General features: G+C 40.6%; 1 protein-coding gene across 1 annotated transcript in view; it reads left to right on the forward strand.

Annotated features, from left to right (window-relative positions):
- The window catches only part of FRAS1 (Fraser extracellular matrix complex subunit 1), a 538,610-nt gene that overhangs the window by 197,339 nt on the left and 315,332 nt on the right, over nt 1–25,939 (forward strand). The window contains exons 4-6 of the mRNA XM_061420570.1: nt 6,626–6,718; nt 18,385–18,544; nt 21,007–21,140. Of these exons, the coding sequence (XP_061276554.1) occupies nt 6,626–6,718; nt 18,385–18,544; nt 21,007–21,140 (387 nt within the window). The remainder of the gene's footprint in view (nt 1–6,625; nt 6,719–18,384; nt 18,545–21,006; nt 21,141–25,939) is intronic.

Here is a 25,939-nt window from a genome sequence, read left to right on the forward strand (position 1 = left end):
CCCACATGACTTTTGCATAACATCTCAGTGTATAAAAGTAGACCATGGAAAATAAAGAATTGGGATCAGTTTCTCGAAATACTGGTTTCCCCACGTCGCTCTCTCTCTCACTCTGGCTGAGTTTCCATCTGGAGCGCAGAACCCGCCATGCTTACTAATTATGCCTGGGCTTCTAAGATCCGACCAGGGAGGCCTCAGTGTCTCCTCTCCTTCGGGAAAATGGAAGGACGCCTGCGGGCTACGTAAGTGGTGCAAACTTCTTGTCTTGAAGTTTTATTGGTCTCCTGCATAAACCAAGCTACTCAGCCTCTTTTCTCCACTGAATTTTCCTACTGAGCTATCCTCATTCTATTACTCTTTACATCTCTAATTAATATCTAATTGAAGCTATTGTATCCTGATCCTCGCCAATGCCGTCCCCGCTTTGAATACCCTGGATCAGCCGGGGCTGGATCCCAGCAGGTGGCGCCCGAGAGCTAGTGGAGGTGATGGAATTCCAGTTGAGCTATTTCAAATCCTAAAAGATGATGCTGTGAAAGTGCTGCACTCAATATGCCAGCAAATTTGGAAAACTCAGCAGTGGCCACAGGCCTGGAAAAGGTCAGTTTTCATTCCAATCTGTATGAAAGGCAATGCCAAAGAATGCTCAAACTACCGCACAATTGCACTCATCTCACACGCTAGTAAAGTGATGCTTAAAATTCTCTGAGCCAGGCTTCAGCAATATGTGAACCGTGAACTTCCAGATGTTCAAGCTGGTTTTAGAAAAGGCAGAGGAACCAGAGATGAAATTTCCAACATCTGCTGGATCATGGAAAAATCAAGAGAGTTCCAGAAAAACATCTATTTCTGCTTTATTGACTATGCCAAAGACTTTGACTGTGTGGATCACAGTAAACTGTGGAAAATTCTGAAAGAGATGGGAATACCAGACCACCTGACCTGCCTCTTGAGAAACCTGTATGCAGGTCAGGAAGAAACAGTTAGAACTGGACATGGAACAACAGACAGGTTCCAAATAGGAAAAGGAGTACATCAAGGCTGTATGTTGTCACCCTGGTTATTTAACTTCTATGCAGAGTACATCATGAGAAATGCTGGGCTGGAGGCAGTACAAGCTGGAATCAAGATTGCCGTGAGAAATATCAATAACCTCAGATATGCAGATGACACCACCCTTATGGCAGAAAGTGAAGAAGAACTAAAGAGCCTCTTGATGTAAGTGAAAGAGGAGAGTGAAAAAGTTGGCTTAAAGCTCAACATTCAGAAGACTAAGATCATGGTATCCAGTCCCATCACTTCATGGCAAATAGATGGGGAAATAGTGGAAACAGTGGCTGACTTTATTTTGGGGGCTCCAAAATCACTGCAGATGGTGATTGCAGCCATGAAATTAAAAGACGCTTACTCCTTGGAAGGAAAGTTATGACCAACCTGGACAGCATATTAAAAAGCAGAGACATTACTTTGTCAACAAAGGTCCATATAGTCAAGGCTATACTTTTTCCAGTGGTCATGTACAGATGTGAAAGTTGGACTATAAAGAAAGTTAAGCACTGAGGAATTGATGCTTTTGAACTGTGGTGTTGGAGAAGACTCTTGAGAGTCCCTTGGACTGCAAGGAGATCCAACCAGTCCATCCTAAAGGAGATCAGTCCTGGATGTTCATTGGAAGGAATGATGTTGAAGCTGAAACTCCAATACTTTGGCCACCTGATGCAAAGAGCTGACTCATCTGAAAAGACCCTGATGCTGGGAAAGATTGAGGGCAGGAGGAGAAGGGGATGACAGAGGATGAGATGGTTGCATGACATCACTGACTCAATGGACATGGGTTTGGGTGGACTCTGAGAGTTGGTGATGGACAGGGAGGCCTGGCCTGCTGTGGTTCATGGGGTCGCAAAGAGTTGGACACTACTGAGCGACTGAACTGAACTGAAGGAAGAAATTAGCAGAACTGAATGAAGTAGGAGGGTCAGAGAAAGGAAAAGGAGAGATGACTCTCATATTTATGAGTTGATGACTAATTGGTTAGCAGAGCCACAAACTGATATTGAGAATATAGGAGAATGAGGAAAAGAATCCTATCTAGGAACAAAATGATAATTTCAGTTTGGACACATTGAGTTTGAAGTGTTTGTGGAAGAGAAAGGTAGATATGTCCAAAAGGCAGCGAGATGTGTGACTGTAAAGCTCAGAGGAGAAGCATGTGCTGTGCTCAGTCATGTCTGACTCTTTGCAGCCCCATGGTCTGTAACCCTCCATGCATGGCATTTTCCAGGCAAGAATACCGGAGCGAGTTGCCATTTCCTACTCCAGGGATCCTCCTGACCCAGGGACCAAACTCACATCTCCTAGGTCTCCTGCATTGGCAGGTGGATTCTTTACCACTGACATTACCTGGGAAGCCCAGAGTTGGAGACATTACGTGGGTATCAGTAGCAGGAACACAGGAGTATAAACCTTTAGGATGAGTGAGCTCATCCAAAGAGATTGTGTGAAAAAAGAATAGAAGATCAAAGACGGGATTTGTGTAGCACAATCATTAAAGGAAAGATGAACATAAGAGAAGAAACTTAGGAAGATTAAGAAGACATGGTCAGAGAGGTAAAGGGTAAGAAATGGTCAGAAGAGAGAAGAATGATGTGATAGCTAGGAGAATAGAGTGTTTCCAGAAGGAGTTTATATCGACAGTGTTGATCCCACGACAGAGAGAAAGTGTGAGAAAATTTAATATGTTTCATTGAGTTTGGCAACCTGTTGGCCACTGGTGGTCCCTCTGAAGTTGGTGGCAGTGAAGTGGTGGGTGTGGTTGCTGTATTACAGAGGCGTGAGGAGTGGATGGATAGTGGGCCTTGGATGGCCAAGTACAGGCTACTCCTTCAGGGAGCTTCAGTGAGAATGGAAGAGAGAAATGGGACATTAGGTGCACACCACTACATCTGTGAAGTTTCTTTGAACCTCTGTCCCCAGTCATCAAGCCTCCTGGGTGTTGCCATGTGCTTGCCCTTATACTGCCCTTGACCAGACTACAAATGCCTGTGTATTTGTTTGCTTCTTCCTCCATACTCTTGGCTCCTTGAGAGCAACAACCCTCCTCTTCACTATATGTAGCCCATCGAACAGCACAGTGCATGGCCCACAGAAGATACTTAATCAATATTTGTAAAATGACCAAACAAGGGAAGGAGAGAGTTTTTTTTTTCTTTGCTTTTGATATTTCTATGAACTTGATATTACTATGATCACCTTGGGAGGCAAAGGGGAATGGCCTTGAAGAGAGAGAGAAATTGAAGATTTGGAGAGTGGGGGAAACACAATGATAGAACTAGAAAAACCCTTTAAAATTGATTGTCAGACTTTCTCATTTTATAGACAAAAAAAAACAGATTTTTTCATTCTTTAGTCACTTGCTCAAACATACAGCACTAGAAAGTGGCACTCCCATGGCAAGAACCTTCGTTCCTGGCTCATGAGTCAATGCAATTTCTACTCCACCGTGTTTTCCCTTGTGTTTCTCAGGTGCATATGTTGTTTTACACATCTGCTTGGTAGACTTACATTAGTTCACAGCACAAGTTAATGAATCAGCATTGTCAGTCAGTCAGGTCAGTCGCTCAGTCACGTCCAACTCTTTGCGACCCCATGGACTGCAGTATGCTGGGGTTCCCTGTCCGTCATCAACTCCTGGAGCTTGCTCAAACTCATGTCCATCGAATTGGTGATGCTATCCAACCATCTCTTCCTCTGTCATCCCCTTTTGCTGCCTTCAATCTTTCCCAGTATCCGGGTCTTTTCCAATGAGTCAGTTTTTCACATCAGGTGACCAAAGTATTGGAGTTTCAGCTTCAGCATCTGTCCTTCCAATGAGTATTCAGGACTGATTTCCTTTAGGATTGACTGGTTCGATCTCCTTGCAGTCCAAGGGACTCTCAAGAGTCTTCTCCAACATCACAGTTCAAAAGCATCAATTCTTCATTGCTATTGTACCCTAAACTAAATTATTATTGTTATTAATAGTATTTTGGATTCCTATCATTTTAAAAAAATTTTAAAAATCTGTTTTGCAATTTATGTTTGGCTCCGGAATTAACTGGAAATAACCTAATGTTAATTGTAGTTCTGTTCGATATTTGTATCTATCTCTCTATCATCTGTCTATTCATCGTATCATCATTTATAATAGATTCTATATTCTTATCCTGTATCCATATAGAATAGCTAGCTACAGAGTCAAAGAAAAGGGTCAGAGAGAGACAGACAGATATGAGAAAAATTGAAGGAATGAGAATAGAGGCTTTTAGAATATTGACTGTCTAGCCTGGAACCAACTTTCAGGATTTCTGAAGAACATATATACAGAGAGGACAGTGCCATGCAAAAGGGTACTATATTATTAATGCATGGAGGGATTTTTGGCTGCAAACTTCAATGCAGAGTATTTACCTAATCAAGTTGTTGTAATAAATTATATGTATATACATGTACATAAACATGTGTATCATATGCTTAGAAGAGTACCTGGCTATTCTAAGTACTCTGTTTTAGCTGTTATTGTCACATGGTCATCATCATTATTGTTAGTTGGTTCCTCTAGATCCTAGGCAAGCAATCTTCATTGGTGTCTTGTTCCCAAGCCACCACTTCCTAAGCTCCCAGTGCAAAGCCTGCAGGGCAATAGGCTTATGTGTTCCATACATCCCACAACTCAGGAAGCTATGCATGGTTACAGGGTAAGGTAACAAGAACTCCCTATCTTTCGTTCTCCAAGTCCTACATGCAAAACTCTTCGCCCCTCCTTTAGCCCCAAATCACCTCTTTTGTGTTCCCACGGAAGGTCAATAGGTCAACACTCAAAATAGGGAACATGTACTCCCAAATAAAGAATATCATATTCGTAAAATGAGTTTTGAGGGGCAAATCTGAGGATAGATATATAAATATATAAACCAAATCTGATGTATGTATCAAACACAACTAATTTGGGGCATAAAATATCCCTTGAAGTCTTCCATCTTGCCTGCCTTTCTCTCTGCTTCCGTATTAGAATAGAAACAACACTTGGATTATCTCATTTTAAATCTATATGCTCAGTGGAATTTAGGTTAATGTATTTTCTAAATTTACTGTCTCAGTGGAAGTTAGATAAGTACAGATTCTACTTGGGGTTCAGAGGACACTTTTGTGAGTAGTCACTGATGTTGCACTGTATATACCATTTTAGAAAATTCCACGCCATATGTTTTATCCTTTATTAAGCAAATAAGAAATTGTTGATCACTGTTACTCATGTATTTATCTGTTTAGTGGATTAACAGTTGTGAAATCATAGTTTTATTCTCACCCACATTATTGGGTGGAGAATATACATATTGTAGATGTAATATTATTTGTAATTGTTGTATGTACAATTAACATTCTCTTGTAGGTACAATTCGTTTTAATGGCCACAGCCCCAAGTAGCAAAGAAACATTAAAGCATATGTAATGTTTTGAATCTATCAGCGGAATTCTTTGTAGACTTTTATTCTGTGGACAGGTCATGATTTCCTGGTTAATTCAGGATCTTTTACCACTATTTTTGATCAAAATCACTAATTACCTGTTCTGCCACATTTCTAGACTTGAGGAAATGCTAAGTGGAAGAGCAGGATAAATCCGGGGGTCTAGAAGGCTATTATTTTGGGGTAGGGGTCATGCCATGTGGCATGTGGGATCTTCGTTCCCTGACCACGAATTGAACCTGTGACCTCTGCATTGGAAGCACAAACTCTTAACCACTGGACCTCCAGGAAAGTCCCCAGAGGGTCTAGAAGGATCATTAAGCCCCAAAGACCCACATACATGGTACCATTTTAATCATCTTGAATAAACAGATCCTTCACATTGGCAAATCAATGGGTAGTTAACATGTGACAACCTCTCAGTAAATCTTGGGGTATCACATGGATGTCTATTCTCTTGAAAGCATCACGGGCATTGATAAGAAACATAATTGCAACAGCAGAGGCCTTGCTAAACAATGTAGATCTTTATTGGAGCCCAGGAATTCTGCCCGGATACCCACAGCACATGTGATACCTCCACAGAGATGCTGTTTCCTCTCCCAGCTCTGTCCTTCAGTCACCTGCCCCTTGCGCTTTGCTCCTCTGCCCCAGGTAAACATCAACATTAGAACTCCAGCTCCCCCTCACGCTCTCCCCTTCTCCCCACAGCCAGCCTGTTGCTGACTCCATAAGGCCTCTATAACATGTTAGAAGACCTGCCAACTCTGTGGCTAGCCCTGCCCAAGTCTTCTCCATTCCTGGGAAATACAGCTCTTCTATCACCCCCAACTGCTTTTCTGGTCTGACACTCACATGGAGCATTTCTATATTTCTAGTGAAGAAAATCCTTCACTTCATTACGTGTGAAAAGATGTAGACCATTTTCAAGGAACCCACTTTCACAACGGGGCTCCTTTTAGCTTTGAGAGAAGCTCCTCATGACAGAGAGTCCTTTTTGTTAGTGTATTCTGTTTATCCTGTTTATTGTTGTCACCCGTGGCAACTCACGAGATTTAGTGAATTCGATATGACTGTGTTCACTGCTGCTATTTTACACTGAGCTGCTTTTAAATGTTCAGGGGGAAGTGCTTCAAATACCCGCCAACCAGTGCTGCCCTGAATGTGTGCCAAGGATGCCTGGATCTTGCCATCATGAAAAGAAAACTCACGGGGTAAGTATTTTCTAACCCGTGGTTGATTCCTTGTCTGTAGATCAGTGACAAAGGAAAGCTGAATGCTAAACTTGTGTTGACACGAGAGGATTTTTTTCTCCTTTGTTTGGGCTAGGGAGGACCTCAGCCTTATTTGACTTTCCGTGGGCACTTAGGTTTCTTGATAAGATTAAAACTGTCCTATTTATTTCAGAGGCCCAGGTAAATATTTGCTGATTGAATTTGTGTCTGTCTAAAGGGTAGTCTGAGAATGTTGATGATGAAGAAGTTGTAATGCTGAATAATAAAAGGCCACCTTGCCTCTGTGTACCACATAAATTTTTCACTTGATTTTATGAACAACCCTGAGTAGATGACTCCTGTATTAAAGATGGAAGAGTTGAATTGCAAAGAATGGAAGATACTGGCCCCATGTATTACCAATAGGTGGTGTAACTTGGCTTGGAGCCCTGGTCTTCTGACTCCTCATTCAATGTGAAGTTTGTAAGCTTCAGCACTATGCACACATTAGGCTTTGTAATGAGGACCATCCTCTGCAGTATAGGATGGTTAGCATCGTCTCCAGCCTCTCAGTACCCATCACCTGTTAGTATCCTCTGCAGTCCTGACAACCAGAACTGTCTGTAGGTGTGGCTGTCTTTCCCCTGGGGAGAGGGGCAAAATGAAAATGCTCACTCCCCTCATTTAGAACCACAGTGCATGCATGCTTAGTTGATTCAATCGTGTCCGACTCTGTGCAACCATATGGACTGTAGCCTGCCAGGCTCCTCTGTCCATAAGATTCTCCAGGGGAGAATGCCCTCCTCCAGGGGATCTTTCTGACTCAGGGATCAAACCCAAGTCTCTTAGTCTCCTGCATTGGCAGGAGGGTTCTTTATCACTGGGGCTACCTGGGAAGCCCATAGCACCACAATACTAGAAATCAACCCTCAAGTTCTTTTATTACATTTTCTCATTCCAGATCTTGCAGGGTTAGCTTAGAGATATTAAATACTGTTTTAAAAGGACCATTGCAAGGACTATAATAGAAATTTTGAAACTGGATGGCTACAGTTCATCTCCATTCATGCTTGCATACTCCCCTGAGGCAGCAGGTGAAGCCGAGTGTGATAGAAAGACACTCTTTGCTTTAATCTTCATCTTCCACCTCATACAAAACTTTCTCCAAGTTAGTGTCTCTACCCTTTCAGCAGAGAGCATAATAGGTTAGCCAGAATTGATATACCCAGTCTAGGCTGCTATTCAGGGTGCATACCTGAAACTCAGTGGGGACAGTGCATATTCCCCTGGGACAGGATCACCTCACTTAGCCATTGGCTCCGCATCACCCGAGGAAGCCACTGTTTCACATCAGCACAGTGTGTTGCCAAATAATAGCATGGTGTGTGATCCGAATGGTAGGATCTGTGTCTTCATACCATGTGTCACCCTGTGCTGCTTGATTTAGGGCTTCCCTGGTGGCTCAGCGGTAAAGAATCTGCTTGTAGTTCAGGAGATGTGGGTTCGATCCATGGGTGGCAAAGATCCCCGGAGGAGGGCATGGAGATCCACTCCAGTGTTCTTGCCTGGAGAATTCCAAGGACAGAGGAGCCTGGTGGGCTACAGTCCATAGCGTCACAAAGAGTTGGACACGACTGAAGCGACTGAGCATACACACATGCTGCTTGATTCAGTCTGTGTTATGTAGGGTGGTGGAAACCACGCTAGAGGACCTCCTGTGAAATGGAAGGTGCTGCAGGGCAGGCTGATGTTGGAATTAACGTAAGTTCATAATGATTGGGACAGGTATATGGATCAAGATAAAAAATCCCAAGCTGAACTTTTCAAATAAGGGAGCCCTAGGACGTAAAATAAGGCCAAGATCTGGAGGAATAACAAACATCTCAAGTAAGAGGGGGTATCAGGGACTTTTCATAGCCTCTCTAATGACACTTGTCATTTGCTTGCTCGTCTTCTGTTCTTGCACTTGTGAGATCTTCTTTTCTTGATTTAAGATTTCTGAGAACATTGACAATGTTTTGTGTACCTTCACAGTGATCTTCCTTACCCCCCACCTAACCTGATTCTTGGCACTGAACTTTTCCCAGAGTAGGTGCTCAATAAACATCAGGACTCAAGCAATAAGTAAATCCTGCTCCAGCTTATCCATATCCTTGTCCCACAGGCATGTTGATCTTTGACCACCTGACCTGCTTGGCAAGTGGCTCAAGGACCACAGATCTGCAGATGGGTTAGTTAGAAATCTGCTTGACCTTCTACTTTTTCAGGAAGAGTTTTGAAAATCTTCTTCTCCCCTCTCCCTTGCAATTCACCCCTCTCTTCTAACACAGCACACGGAAAGCTCTAAACTAGGTAAGACAGCGTGCATGCTTGTTTTCCCATATGCAACTTTCAGAATCTACTCCCCCGGAAAGTGTTATAATTATATTTCTGCAACTTGATGTAACTGAGAAGAAGGCTGGATTTTAGGAACTGTAGTTTGAAGGAGAAAAACAAATCCCTAGTGGTCTACTTCTCCAAATAGAAATAGAAGAACAGCTTTTTTAAAGTTGAGATAAAATCCTCTACTTTCAGTCTTAATCAATTTAAAATGATCATGTTTCTCGTCTTTCTGTTCTTCTTTCCTCTCTTTCTTCACCTTTTTAGATGCTTGCCAAATCCTTCTTAATGTTATTCATTTCCTTGAGTGGGTTAAATGCTTGTCTGGGTTGGGTCTGAATCTCCCCTTGTCACTTGCATCACTAGGATTGTTCCTGAATCTTGGAGCCTTTTCTGTTTTGCTCCCTTGGCTTCTTTTAGAAAGCAGTTTCCAGAGCACTGCTTCTCCTGTTGGACGTCGGTAATCCTCTCTTTAGCCTCCGGCTTGCATCCCATAGGGCAGGTTATGGAGTCTCTCTCCCTGTAGATATAAAATAGCCTGATGTTTTGAGAGCTTTGCAGCGGTGAAATGGAAGCTTTCCCCTGAAAGAGAGATTTAGAAGTGGCTTTAGGGTAGAGTAAGTGTAGCAGGAAGAGAATCTGTTACAGCAATGCTATCCCCAGAGAATAGACTTGAAGGGAAGGAGAATCAAGATTGGGTTGAGCTCAGGGTGGCACGACAAGGCCACCTTTAATGAAACAACTTTGCCTCATGAGGGGACCTATTTTTCTGGCATTGTGGGCCGGTGTTCCAGCAAGTCCAGACAAGCCCCTACATCTTCCTTGGAGTGAGAAAAACACTTGAGCCTTTTGGCAGACTCCAGGTTATTTAAGAGTTTTGCATGGGCTTATTACAGTCAGCATTTGGGGAGACTATTTCATCCAGGACCTCCCAAAGCTATCCTTTCAAATTAGCTTTTGGATCTCTGCCCAGCCTTGCCAACCAGTTAGGGAGACAAGCCTGAAATATGTTTTCCTAAAGGGTGTTGGAATGCTTTTTCCCTGGTCTTTTCCCCACAAATTAGCTTGTGAAAGGGAGGAGAAAGGACCTTAACCTCTTTCTTTTCCTCTTTACTAATTTGATCTCAGCACCAGATAATGTCCTGTCCGAGAAGATGGTGCTTGGAGATTTGCTGAAAAAGAAAAGTGGCAGGTGGTAATGCCCCAGTGCCCACATCTGATTGAGTACAGGAGCGTGGAAGAAGTCTGCTTGCTTTGCCCGGCTGTGAGGCTAAAAGGAGAACTAATTTATGTGTGTGAGGGAAGAGATGAATATTGAATTCTGCAGCCTTGTTTTCATCAAAGTAGAGGATGTAATTACAATATGCACCAAACATCCCCAGATATTTAGTATTCTGGATCTATAACATCATAACAGGAACAAATTATATAAAGAAAAATTATTTTTTTGTTCTGTCTGTAAGCCAAACAAATACTTTATGACCGTATCTTTCCTTTGGACTTAAGTCAACAGCCAACCCGACTTGTTATTTGGCTATGCAAAAGAATATGTCTAAGATGTTGTCTGCGGAATGTGCTTTTGCCCAGTGTCAAAGTCTCATGTTTCAGAAAGGTATTAATGGTGTTGGGATGGTACAGCTACAACACAGGTCTTATGGGAGCATTGCTTTGTATATGCATTATTTCTTGATATTACAGAGCTTTCTTTGCTGTTAACTGTGCTCATGAAAATTAAAACATTTGTGACTATAGACAACACAGTGAGATTAAAAAAATATGTTTATATATCATGTATTAATATCTGTCCCCTATCTGTCATCTATCTATCTATCCGTCTATCTTTCTATCTATCTGTCCATCTACCATCTATCTGGCTACTTCTCTATCTACCTATGATTTAGCTATCTATCAGCATGTATCAAACTCCTTGATCTCTGGTCTCCTTCTGGTGAGAGAGGTGTCACTGACTTAGGAATAGGAGTAGGAGATGAAAGTGGAGGTGACTTTTCTCAGAGAGGTAAGAGTAATTCTTCTCCATCATTCTGTTCAGTTTGGATCACTGTCTAGCTTCTATGGCTTTGACATCAAGAGTGGAGTCACCCTGACAAATGTTCTTTGTTATTCCCATAATTCTCAAGCTTATTGTGAAGGGAGAATCCGTTGCTTAAATTTTATGTCTCTTGAGATAGATAATAGATTCACATCACTGGAGAGCTTGAAGGTACCAAAGAGATGAGCTAATATAGCCCTCTTGCCTTACAGTTGAAAACACTTTGGCGATTGACAGGTTGTTATTATAATTAATTTTTGTGGTCTCAGTCTGAGAGGTGGTATGATTGCAAGTGTTTGAGAAATGACAGCTAGTGTTTCTCAGTAGTAACAAAAACGAGCTCTTGTTTTAATGTCTGAATGTTTAGAAGCAATCTCTTAACTTTTAGTAGGATAAAGATGTTCACTTCTAATTACTTTATAAGATGCTTTCAAATTTTACTTATTTAAGATATATAAATGATTTATTAGATATTTTAAACAGTACTTTTGCTCTCTGATGACAAAGTGAGTATTAGTTTATTGGTGAAAATGTGGAAAAAATATGCAAACAGATAAAAATCCACTAGTTATCTCCAGCTATGAAAACCACTATTGTTTCCTCAGTTTTTTTTTTGGGGGGTGAACGGGAGATGGTAGTGAATATGGATGGGTAGATTGATAGAGATATACATGGTTTCACATAAGGTAATTATACTCTGTGTACAGTTTATGGCTTAATTTTTATACAACATGCAGTAAATAATTCCCCTTGGAATACTCTTGGAGAATGTGATTTATTATTATTAATTTTATTATTATTATTAGAACATTATTATTTATTAGGTGCCTATTATTAGGCATTTGGGTAGCTTCCAATATTCACTAAAATATTTTCAATTTCACTGTAATGAACAATGAGATGGAATTCTTTGTATTCAAACTTTTTTGTGTGTCATTGATCATTTTCTTCAGATAACTTCTTAAAAGTGAAATTAGTAGGTCAAAGCATCTAAAGAGTTTGAGTATTGAAGCTGTGATATCTATGGTCATTAAAATTCAATTTTAAGTCTTCTCTGTCTAAAGATAACCGCAGTGGGAATATTACCAGTAGTACGGCTTTTTTTTCAAGTCCGATTACCTGGGGTAGTTGCCGCCTGGCAGAGTTGTTCCGGGTGCTATCATGAGACGAGTCTCTGGGTAGGAGAGTTCCACTCCACTGCAGCTTTACTAACAATAGCTACTGTGAATTTTAAACACTTCTCATATTGATATTAAAATATATCATTTAAGTTTATTAATATTTCTTTGTAGTTAATAAAGTTCTATATTTAAGTTGAATATTCTACAAGCTTGTTGCTATTTTTTTTCACTGGGATTTTATTTCTTTTTTAAGGAATATAGTACAGTGTACTTACAATATAGTATTAGTTTCCCATGCACAACAAAGTGATTCAATATTTTTATATATCATGAAACGATCACTACTGTGAGTCTAGTTACCATTTGTCAGCATATAAAGTTATTTCAGTGTTATTGACTATATTCCCATGCTGTACATTATGTCCCTATGAGTTATTAATTTATTAATATAACTGGAAGTTTGTACTTCTTAGTCCCCTTTGCCTCTTTCACCCATTCTCTCATACTCCGTCTGCTCTGATGGCCACCTGCGTGTTCTCTGTATCTCTGAGTCTGTTTCTGTTTGGTTTTGTTTATTCTTTTGTTTTACTTTTTAGATTCCATATATTAAATATAAGTGAAATCATACAGTATTTGTCTTTCTCTATCAAACTTATTTCACTAAGCATAATTCACCTCTAGGTCTATCCATGTTTTTGCAAGTGGCAAAATTTCATTTTTTTATGGATGAGTAACATTTGTGTGTGTGTGTGTGTGTGTGTGTCTGTGTGTGACATCTTCTTTATTCATTCATCTCTTGATGGACACTTAGATTGCTTGTATATCTTGTCATTAATAATGTTCCAATGATATGAACATTAGAGTGCATATATCTTTTTGTATCAGTGCTTTTGTTTTCTTCAGATAAATACCAAAAGTGGAATTATTGAATCATATGATAATTTTATTTGTAATTTTCCCTCAAAAATTAAATCTCCATACTGCTTTCCATAATAACTGTATCAACTACATTCCTACCAACAGTACAGGTAGGTTCCCTTTTCTTTACACCCTTGCCAACACTTGTTTCCTCTTGTCTTTTTGATAACAGTCATTCTGTCCGGTGTGAGGTGATATCTCATTGTGGTTTTGATTTGCATTTCCCTCACGACTAGTGGTGTCATGCATCTTTTCACCATCCTGTCGACTATCTTTGCATCATTCTTTAGAAAAACGAATCTTCAGGTCCTGTGCCCATTTTTTAATTGGATTTTTAAATATTGAGTTGTATATGTTCTTTTTATGTTTTGGATATTAATCCCATATCAGCTGTATGGTTTACAAATATGTTGGTTTTAAGCTGATAGTCACTTAAGTCTGAACACATTCTAAAAACACTAGATTTTTACTTCCCCTGCAACACATTTTATGTTTTTAATGTCATATTTTACATTTTTTACTCTGTCTATTCTTTAACTACAAATTGTAATTATGGTTGATTTTCCAATTTTTGTTTTTTTAATTTTACTTGCTTTTCAAGTAGTTGATCTTTTGGCTTTACTATGTATATGCCTTTACCAAAGAGACTTTTTGTTCATATATTTTCTTGTTTCTAATTATAACCTTTACTTCTAAAGAAGATCTTTTAGCACTTTTTGTAGGGCCAGTTTAGAGGTGATGGACCCTTAATTTTTGCTTGTCTGAGAAACTCTTTATCTTGCCTTCAATCCTGCCTTGGTATCAAGTATTTTTGGTTATGAGTTTTTTCCTTTCAGTACTTTAAATATATCACACTACTCCTTTATGTCCTGCCAAGTTTCTGTTGAAAAATAAATTGATAGGCTTATGGGACTTCTCTTGAATATCGTGCATTGTATGCCTCTTGCTGCCTTTAAAATTCTCTGTCTTTTGCCGTATTAATTATGATCTGTCTTGGTGTGGATCTCTTTGGATTCATCTTGTTTGAGGCTGTTTCCTTCCCCATGTTAGGGAAATTTACAGCCATTGTTTCTTCAGGTAAGTTATCTGCCCCTTTATTTCTCTCTCCTCCTTCTGAGACCCTGATAATACAAATGTTGGCATGCTTGATACTGTCTTAAATTATCTTCATCTTAAAAAATTCTTTTTTTTATTTTTTGCGGTAGTGATTGGGTGATTTCTATTACTTTGTCTTTCATGTTGCTTATGTATTCTTCCATATCATTTAATGCTCTTGACACCCTCTAGTGTATTTTTCTTTTTAGCTATGGTATTCTTCAGTTCTGATTGTTTCTTTTTTTATATTTTCTAACTCTTTGTTGAAGTTTTCCCTGTTTTCTGCCATTCTTCTCCTAATTTCTATAAGCATCTTTATGATGCTTATAATAGAGAATTCAATTTTTTTAATTCTTTATCAGGTAATTTACTTAATTTCATTAGAGTTTTTTTCCCCTGGGGTTTTATCTCGTTCTTTCCTTTGGAACAGGAAAGAACTATGTGCTCATTTCATTTGATTTTCTGTGTCTATTCCTGAGAATTAGGTGAAACTGTTATCTCTCCTGCTCTTGGAACTGTGGTCTTGTGTAGGAGTGTTTCCAATGTAGGTTTCATGTGCTGGGTGGCACATGAAACTTGGCAGGCCAGTTAGGGGTGGAGCAGAAAGGGTGGGGTGGGTTTTAGGGTCTTTTAGGCTGGGCTGAGGCATCCCTGCCAAGATGCCTAGAGCTGAAGTGGACACCAGCCATGGCTCTCCTGGGCTGGGCTGGGGTTGCCATGTTGGTGGGATGGTTAGAGTTGGAGTGGGCCCAGGCTCGAGGGTGGGCTGGGGCTGCCTTAGCAGGCTGACTAGAATGGCAACTTTTCAAACTGCTGCCTCTGTGCTGGGACTCAGAGAGAGTAAGTTTGTGCACAAGCCCTTTAAGGGGGAGTCTTGGTTTCCTATAGTTCTCTGGCTTTCACAGATGTCCATCTCACGGGTTTTCAAATCCAGTTGTGGGGCCTCATCTTTTCAGAGCAAGTCCCAGGGCTATGGGACCAAGTGTAGAGCTCTACCCAGTGTAGAGCTTGAATTCCTCACTCCTTAGGGAGGTCCTCCAAGTTTGTGATATTCCATTCTACGTTTGGGTTCCCTTCCAAGGGTATGTGTCCCCACCTATCCATCTTGATGAGGTTTTTTATTTATATCCTTAATTGTAGAAGAGCTGTTCTGCTAGCCTGCAGGTTGTTCTTAAAGAGAGTTGTTCTATATGTAGTTGCAATTTTGATGTGTCCATGGGAGGAAGTGAGCTCAGAATCTGCCTACTCTATCATTTTGATCTCACCTCCAGTCTCTTCTTATTGCTTGTAAATGGTTTTATATATTAGAGTATAATTCTAATTAATGATCTGCATTTAGAAAAAATGTTTGTCATTTACCTTTAAAATTTTTCTCCCAATGTATTCAATATATTTGACTTTTAAAAGTTTAACTCATCAGAATGTATCAGTTTTTCTCCTACCATTTCTTCCTTTGCTTTTATGCTTAGGCCTTTTAAAGCATAAAGGTCAATTGCCTGCTATGTTTTATTAGCTAACAGTTTATTAGCCAGTTGTGGACTTGCCCATTTATTTATATGCTGTACTAAATTTGAAGTTTTATATTTAATTATAGAAGAAGTAAAAATTGATGGGGGAGGAGTTGGCCTTGGCATCCCGGTCTGTTGCCATGATCCCAGGCAGCACATAGGTGTGAAAAGGAGTAGGAAAGCCATGGACTCATGGGGAAAGGGTTAAGCATCTCCTACGTGCCACTTCCCTTGCTGCCTCTTTAACAACTACCTCATGCAACCTTTACAATAGCCAAGTGAGCAGGTTATCTTCATACCATTTCAGGTTTCTCTACCAGGAAACTGCAATTTAGAAAGATTAGGTGAAACACGCATAGTCCCCAAGGCAGGGAGAACTGAGCTGTGATCCGAGGACACATATACTTCCACGGAAACCTTTTGTTCATCCAAGTCAGTACATTCCTTACGTTTCTGTCCTCTGGTACTCCCAGTAGGTCCTGGGAAAGTAATCTTCATGATGGTAAGGCAATGTCTTGGTTCCCCAAAATTTAGATGGCTGTGACAACCTATTACTATTATTGTTACAATAATAGCACAAGTTATTAGTAATTCCCAAATGTCAAACTTGGCATGCTTGCAACCTGGCAGCAATTTGCACAATAAAGGCATAGTGACTTGTTTAGGTAAGACAGAGTTCTTTTGTGTTTGAGAGAGGGGTAATAATTATTCTGGATGCTGGCTTGAGGAGTAGCAAGAGGATGTTTATTTTCCATGCTTCTCAGTGACACAGTTGAAATCCCCAGATTATAGTTAGGTGACTGAGCACCTAGAACGTGGGATGTTTTTAATAGAAGCCTACATATGATTTGTGCAGAATCAGATTTCATCATATACTACACTTAATACAGGCAGAGGAAGGCACTATTTAAGAAAATGTTGTAGGAGGAAACTTTATTGATTAAGCTCACTTTTTTGCATACGTCTTTTAAAAGGCCACCATCATTCCACTCTGCCACTGAGAACATAATGTATTTTGACAGCTACTTCCCCAAACAATCGACGTATTTGTAGCTTTTTACATTCATGATTCTCCACTGCCCTCTGAGCATGGCTTATTTAGATACTTTTGAAAAGTGTTAGCTGCTCAGTTGTGTCCGACTCAACCTCAGGGACTATAGCCTGCCAGGCTTTTCTGTCCGTGGGATTTCCAGCAAGAGTACTGGTCTGGGTAGCCATTCTCTTCTCCATGGGATCTTCAACTCAGGGATCGAACCCAGGTCTTCTGCATTGCAGGCAGATTTTTCACCATCTGTGCCACCAGGGAAGCCCTTAGATACTTTTGGTAGTTAGTAAATGTTATGTATCAAAGCATGGATATGTTAGATCATCAGTACAGTGCCAGCTTTGGGAAGGTGGTGTCCGAGCCTAAAGTGGACCAGGAACTTCTGGTGTGTGTAGATGGGCGCCCTCACCAGGAGTGAGTTGGCTCTACAATTTGTGGGAGAACTGGTTGGACAGGTGCCTTCTGCTGGCTATCCCACCTTCCCTGGGACCATAAGATCTCTGGGATAGGAGAGAGAGAGAAGACTTGGGGAAGGGAGAGAGAGGACGGGAGTGTGGACACTCATCAGGGTAAAAGGCAAAAAAGAAACAATCGGAGTGTGAGCTGCTGAAAATAATGTAGCTAGTGTAAAGAATTCAGTAGATATGGATGCATGTATGCATATTTTACTTTGGTCCTCATAGAAGTTTTTTAAATAATGGGATTGGGGTGATTTTTCTTTCATTGTTGCGCTTTTTTGGAATTTTCAAACACAAAATCTTAAGGATAAATATTACTCAGCTGTGAAAAGGAACACATTTGAGTCAGTTCTAATGAGGTGGATGAACCTAGAGCCTATTATACAGAGTGAAGAAAGTCAGAGAAAGACAAATATTGTACATTAACGCATATGTATGGAATCTAGAAAGATGGTGCTGTCAATCCTACGTGCGGGACAGCAAAGGAGACACAGATGTAAAGGACAGACTTTTGGACACAGTGGGAAAAGAGACGGGTGATGATTTGAGAGAATAACATTGGGAACATATACATTAGCATATGTAAAATAGATAGCCAGGGGGAGTTTGGTGTACGACACGGGGAACCCAAAGCCTGTGCTCTGTGACAACCTGGAGAGCTGGGGTGGGGAGGAAGGTGGATGGAGGGAGAGGGCCACATGTATCCCTGTGGCCGATTCATGTTGATATATGGCAGAACCCATCACAATATTGTAAATTAATTATCCTTCATTTATTTTTTTTTAATTTTATTTTATTTTTAAACTTTACATAATTGTATTAGTTTTGCCAAATATCAAAATGAATCCACCACAGGTATATCCTTCATTTAAAATAAACAAAATTTTTAAAAAGGAAAATAAAAATCAATTGATAAATTGGTCTCTGCCTTGGAATATTGGAAACTCTGATGTCAACCTTGTAAGTCTAGAGCTTTCTTCTGTCATATTGGAGCTCCGTCATTCCCTTGTTTAAGAGAAGGCTTGTTTCTGTTTGATCAAATGCAAGTCTATGTTCTCACAGTAACGTTCTTTTTCTTTTCCTAACACCCAGCACGGGACAGCGTGGGCCTCCTCCCCTTGCAGCACGTGCTCTTGCACTCACGGGGAAGTCAGGTGTGCCCCCCGACCATGCCCACCACTGATGTGTGGACACCAGGAGCTGGAATTCATCCCCGAAGGGAGCTGCTGCCCAGTCTGTGTGGGCCCTGGGAGTGAGTATGAGCTTGTAGAGAGAGACCCTCTTTGCCTGTGAGGTTTACCTGGTGACATCCCAACTCTTCTCTTTCTTGCCTAGTGTGTGGCTCAAAGATCCCTGACCCCATTCCTTATTGGAACCGAGTCATAGCTTGCACTTGGCAGGAAGTGATGTTGTAAACCGTGAGGTTGGAACAAATGCTTAAGCTCCATTCCAAACTTAGGGTGCTGAGGCTCTCTGATTTATTATTTTGTCTTGGCCGGATGAAACCCTTTGTGTTCACAGCTCTTAAGGAAAAAAGGAGGAAGGACCAGATCCTTTGATATGATTCCATAAGGCCCAGGTAGTTCCTACGGCTTTTGGTGGACAGAAGAACAAACATCACTTCTGGGTATCAGTAGTATCACAACACTAAGTCTGATGGCTGGTCTTTAAGATTTCATGTCTTTCTCCAAAACGCACTGAGCTGGAAGCAGTATTTCATTTGTCTTTATGGCCTCTTTGCTGGACAGATTATGCCTGCCTGTGAACTGAGGCACAGCCCAGCTAGCCAGGCACATGCTTCCAGCCCTCTACTTAAAATTCATGCTGGGACCGAGTACCCTTTTATTACATTTTAGAGTTATATGTCCCTTTCCATTTTTATACTTAAGTAGCATATACTTCATGACAAATACAAATTATTGTCACTGCTGTATTATATTCTCTCCTGGTGTATAATAGCTCAAATTACTCTTTTTAAGCAGTACCTGGAAGCTACATTGTAATCTTGCCTTTTCTCTTTAAAAAGACTTCTGGCTTCTTTCTGATTCCCAGTTATTCCATTCCTGGCCACCATTTACCCTGGAGAATCATTCTGGGGATGGCAAAGTATGGTAAGGGAATGATGAAAGTAGAGTGCATTCCTCCTGCATTTCAGATGTCACCCACCAGAAAAACACAGCCAGCCAACTTTGGGCCAGATAAGCCTGCAGGGAAAATTATTCCAACCACAGTGTTTAGGGATGGGGTGGAGGGTGGGCTGTCTGGGTTTGTGGGCTCTTTTCTTACATTTTAGGAGAATTTCTGATTGACTCTCCATGAGAAAAATCTATTGGAAGCATTTTGCCTGGAGAGATTGGAGGATCAGCCAGCACCAACTCCATAATTTCCTGGGTACATAATAAAAATGCAGGGCCCTTTGTTCAAAAAGCACTTCCCCAGTGGCTCAGACAGTAAAGCGTCTGCCTACCATGTGAGAGACCCTGGTTTGATCCCTGGGCAGGAAGATTCCCTGGAGAAGGAAATAGCAACCCACTCCAGCACTCTTGCCTGGAAAATCCCATGGATGGAGGAACCTGGTAGGCTACAGTCCTTGGGGTCTCAAAGAGTCAGACGCGACTGAGCGACTTCACTTCACTTGTTCAAAAAGCAGGGTGGGGGAAGCTTTGGTTTTTCTTCCATGATCTTTCTTAGCCTGTCATGTTTTTAATTTGCTGTTAATGTCACCCACCCTCAGGCATGGGGATATTTGCTGGGTGGGTGAGTCCTCCTCAGGCACCCTAGACCCCTCCTGCTACGTGGTGCTTAGGGTGCATGCACTCCTGAGGCACCTGTACCCAGGTATCCAATACGGGTGGAGGGTGGCGGCTTTCACTGGGCACAAATTTGGGCTCAGGCTCCTGAGAACCCAGGAAGGCAAGGAGTCGGGGAGGTAGGGCCATTCATGAACTGAGGCTCCAAACCCCTGGTTTGGAGGGGTTTGGAGGGGAAATGCTACATTTCCCACCAGACTTCACTTAGGAAACTCAGAGAGAAAGTTGAGAACTCCATACAGTGGCTCCAGAGCTATACCCCAAGCCCAGGGCCCCCTAATTTGCATCATGCCCCAGAGCACAAGACTATGTGTGACTGCATTGGCATAGATGCAGCCAGCCCTGAGATCGTGGAGCAGTTAAGTTCAGTCACTCAGTCCTGTCTGACTCTTTGTGATCCCATGGACCGCAGCATGCCAGGCCTTCCTATCCATCACCAGCTCTCAGAGTTTACCCAAACTCATGTCCATTGAGTCGGTAATGCCATCCAACCATCTCATCCTCTGTCGTTGCCTTCTCCTCCTGCCTTCACTCTTTCCCAGCATCAGGGTCTTTTCAAATGAGTCAGCTCTTCACATCAGGTGGCCAAAGTATTGGAGTTTCAGCTTCAGCATCAGTCCTTCCAAAGAACACTCAGTATTGATTTCCTTTAGGATGGACTGGTTGGATCTCCTTGCAGTTCAAGGTACTCTCAAGAGTCTTCTCCATCATCACAGTTCAAAAGCATCAATTCTTCAGCGCTCAGCTTTCTTTATAGTTCAGCTCTCACATCCATACATGACTCCTGGAAAAACCATAGCTTTGACTAGACAGACCTTTGTTGGCAAAGTAACATCTCTGCTTTTTAATATGCTGTCTAGGTTGTGCAACACCCTCAGTAACCCTTATTGCTCTAACCTTCCAGAATCCTGTTCCTACGAAGGCCGTGTGTTTCAAGATGGGGAGGACTGGCCATTGAGTCGGTGCGCCAAGTGTGTGTGTAGAAATGGGGTTGCCCAGTGCTTTGCAGCTCAGTGTCCTCCTCTGTTTTGTAACCAGGTAAGGAAGACAGCCTCAGAAGACCCTTCACAGACTGTTAACTTCACTATTTGGGAACCTGGAGTCTCTTCTGAGATGATGGCAGGCAGGCCTTGCAAGTACTGAAAACGAGAAGCAAAAGCTGTTTTATTTTCCTTATAGTTTTGGAGACCACCCCTGAGACATTTCTTTTACTCTTAACAGCTACAGATAGGTCTAATTACCAGTCATTTAAGCTAATTGTTACAGAATGAAACTGAGCCTTCAGGATACACACAAAGGAGCCGCCAAACTCTAGTTGCAGGTGTTCCAAAAATGTCTAGCCAAACATCTGGAAAATTCAGTAAGATGATAGGATTGTTATTGTTTGTCAATATATAAGTACAGACTGCTTTTTAAAGATATATAGATGTTTCTTTGAACCTGATCATCCAGATGTACATGATTTAATTCTTAATGGTTCAAATTACCAAAGGATTTTTTTGTGGGGAGGTTTAAAATAGTGGGAACTTGTTCTTCATTTAAAACTGATCTGAGAAGAGGGTGGGATGTATGGAGAGAATAACATGGAAACATATATTACCATATGTAAAATAGATAGCCAATGGAAATTTGCTGTTTGACTCCAGGAACTCAAGCTGGGGCTCTTTGACAGTCTAGAGGTGTGGGATTGGGGGAGGGGAAGTGGGAGAGATGTTTGAGTGGGAGGCAACGTGGGTAGACCTCTGGCTGATTCATGTTGATATTTGGTAGAAACCAACACAACACTGTAAAGCAATTATCCTTTAATTAAAAATAAACAAGTTTATTTATTTTTAAAGTCCTTAAAAAAGGACTTTACGTGGCCACAGCGCAACGTCTATAAAAATGTTTTTTAAAAGTAAAACAAACAAACAAAAAAACTGATCGGATTTTCAAAACATTACTCTTTCATACAGATTTGCAGGCGAAAGTCAATTGCAAATAAATTTTGTATCCATGGTATTTTGTAGTTTTTTATTCTTCCAGTAGCTCCCATGGATGTTCCTTGGCAGTTGACAGATAACCATGAAAGGAGCTTGCCTCCAGTTGAAAAATAGCTCATTTTTGATCTGAGAAAAAGCTGGAAGCCAGCATTCAGTTGATACAGAGCAGTACTTTGTGTCAAATAAAACAAAATCAATAACATTGCATATTGTGACAATTGGGCAATATTTTTTAAGGCAGACAAAAGGCAATTAGGCTAGAAATGCTAAATGCCAAATAAAGGAAAAACGTATCTAATTGAAAGACCAGATTGCATTACCCACACTACAGCAAATACTGCACACTTACCACGTTATCTCCATTCATCATGAAGTCTTGTCCTAGCTTTCAGATTGCAAATGAGCTTCTTGGTAGAGTTGCAGAATATCTTACATTTAAAGATATTGTACTGTTGGAACATTTTGACTTACACATCCCAGGGTTTAGTCTTTTGTGTAAGAAGCTTTAATTAAGCAGTTTGCCACCATTACAATAAGGGAGGTGGGAGGAGGGAACGAGGAAACACTCCGTTGTGAACCTTCTGCTTCAAGTCTTTAAAAACAACAATGACTGCATATCATGGGTTAGCTTGGAATACCAGAAAGTGCTGGTTCCCATTTTTTAAAATGCTAAACTCTAGCTTCAAACAGTACTAACTTATAGTTTGCATGAATTAACTTAAAAAGATGAAATTTGTTGCCATACTGTAGAGCTAATTGCTATGCAAGCATTCTGAAGTCTTGACAATAGATTGATTTTAAGCACTCTTGCATCAAGTTTATAGTTTTGCTTTGACATTCAAAAATACCCAACTGTCAGATTATTTAAACCATTTTTCTTGATTTAATATCACTATTAAAACATTGGGTGTTCTGATGATATAAAGAGGCAGTCAGTCCTAAAGGAAATCAGTTCTGAATATTCTTTGGAAGGACTGATGCTGAAGCTGAAACTCCAATACTTTGGCCACCTGATGCGAAGAACTGACTCATTTGAAAAGACCCTGCTGCTGGGAAAGATTGAAGGCAGGAGAAGGGAATGACAAAGGATGAGATGGTTGGATGGATTCACTGACTTGATGGACATGAGTTTGAGTAAACTCCAGGAGTTGGTGATGGACAGGGAAGCCCGGCATGCTGCAGTCCATGGGGTCACAAAGAGCTGGACGTGACTGAGTGACTGAACTGAACTGATAGAGTTAGTGCCTTGGTCGGAAACATAATCATTGTCACCATCTAACCATCACCATCCCCACATTTGGGGTATTTATTATGTCATAATCATTAATTTAAAATCTTTTTTATTTTCATAACAACCTTATGAAGTATGAGCTATTATTATCATCCCGTGTTGCTGTAGACAAAGCTGAGATACAAAGTTTGAATAATCTGCTCAAGGGAAGTATCTGTGCTTCTAACCTAGACAGCTTGACATTACAACTTCAACAGACCACACTTGAGTTCGATTTTTACCTGTTACACTACATCGCCTCCCCAAATGATGAGTCACATATTGTTTACATCTAATAATAATCACAAAACAATAATTGCTAACATCATCAATCACGATTGCAAGCATTTTATATGAGTTAACTCATTCAGTATTTAAAAAAAAAAGTTCATCAGAAGAAATGTATTTCCAGTCTTGAGCTCTAAAAAAATTTGATTTTTAAAATAAAGTGTTTTTTTTTTATTGTAAAAGGAATCTGTGTTCATTAAGGAAAGCTTGAAAAAAGCAGTAAAGGAACTGATCATCCATATTTCTACCATTCAAAAAGATCATAGTAGAACTTTTTTTAAATTCATTCCAATTTTTTGGTAGGCAAATATGGATATATTTCGTAGTTATAATCAGATTTTTGGAGTTAGTGATTATCTCTGATAAAAGGAGTAATTCCTGTGTTCAAATAAGGGGTTGTTCCCTTGGTGGGTAGTATAAATTCACACTGAAATTGCTTGCCTTCAGCTTTTGTCCAGATGCCATGTGAACAGAGGTCTCTGTTCATATTTTTGTAGGCTTGTTAAAATGATCTGTTCAGTCTGATGAGAGTTCTTCCTGTGGCTCTATTACCACTTTTTTTTTCAATACCACCATTTTCCCATTCCCAATATTGATTAATCTAAGTGAATTGAACATCATCTTCAGGTATTTTCTTAAAAAGGTGAAAAATTGTTATGTCTTTCGAGCCACTGATGTGTTGTAGAATTATTTCCTATTTGCCTACACTCATGAAAGATTATTTGTTGGGGTCCAAAATTTAAGGAGATTATAATCTCCTTTCCACTGAATTCTGGAATTTAGTGCCGTGGAGGAGTCAGAGGTGGGTCTGTTTTCTCTTCTGTTATATCAGTTAGTTTACTCTGTTGAATTTTTGCAAGATGTTTCTTTATCTTTATAATTAAGACATTTCCCCAGGGTATTTCTAAGGAAGGTGTCTTTTCACATATTTTACCTAGAATATTGTGAAGCCCTTTCAGTCTGTATTCCAGGTGTGAAATGTTTTCTTTAGTTCTGGCCTTGATTAGTCATGTCTGTTCCAATTATGCTCAGTTCTCAGAAACACCTATGATTCTTAGACTGCTCCTCTACCATCTCCCCTCATTATTGGTCATGTTCTGCCTCATTGTTTTCACTTTTGTGTCTTTGCTCTGCATTATGGGGAGAGCTTCTTGAGTTTGTGTTTCCTGCCTCCATATTGATTTTAATTTGATGATTTCTTTAATTTTCTTTTAATTCTTCCTTCTTTCTCCTGTCATAGGTTCTTCTAATTTTTTAAAATTCCAATGCTTTCTCTTTCTATATTGTTTTTTGCTTCTTTAATAAAGACTGTATTTTCTTCTACCTTACTCAAGTTGCAAAATGGTTTTAAAATATTTTATTTGAGATCTCGCAGTATGTAGGTTCAGAAATCTGCCCTTTCTGTGAATCTTCAGAGTATTATTACTCTTTGCTTGCGCCTTAGGATTTCCCCCCAAGTTCCATTCTTTCTATTTGGTCAGCCTTAGAGAAATCTGTTCATACTCAGTGCTTCAAAGCTGCAAAGGTAAGCAGCATGCCCTTGGCTAATACCCGCTTCTTGGGTTCACTGTTCTTGTTCAGTCACTAGGTGATGTCTGACACTTTGCAACCCCATGAACTGCAGTCCAGCAGGCTTCCCTGTCCTTGACAATATCCCTGAGTTTGCTCAAACTCATATCCATTGAGTCAGTGATGCCCTCCAACCATCTCATCCTCCATCACCCCCATCTCCTCCTGCCTTTAATCTTTCCCAGCATCGTGGTCTTTTCCAATGAGTCAGCTCTTCACATCAGGTGGTTAATGTATTGGAGTTTCAGCTTCAGCAACAGTCCTTCCAATTAATATTCAGCATTGGTTTCCTTTAGGATTGACTGGTTTGATCTCCTTGCAGTCCAAGGGACTCTCAAGCACCTTCTCCAGAGCATCAATTCTTTGGCGTTCAGCCTTCTTTATGGTCCAACTCTCACATCCATACATGACTACTGGAAAAACCATTCTTTTGACTATGCAGACCTTGGTTGGCCAGGTGAAGTCTCTGCTTTTTAATATTGCTGTCTAGCGACTTCACTTTCACTTTTCACTGTCATGCATTGGAGAAAGAAATGGCAACCCACTCCAGCGTTCTTGCCTGGAGAATCCCAGGGATGGGGGAGCCTGGTGGGCTGCCGTCTATGGGGTCGCACAGAGTCGGACATGACTAAAGTGACACAGCAGCAGGTTTGTCACAGCTTTTCCCCCAAGGAGCAAGTGTCTTTTAATTGTGTGGCTGAAGTCACTGTCCTCAGTGATTTTGGAGC

The sequence above is a fragment of the Bos javanicus genome, chromosome 6 (assembly GCF_032452875.1).
Source record: "Bos javanicus breed banteng chromosome 6, ARS-OSU_banteng_1.0, whole genome shotgun sequence".
In the NCBI taxonomy this organism is placed as follows: Eukaryota; Metazoa; Chordata; class Mammalia; order Artiodactyla; family Bovidae; genus Bos; species Bos javanicus.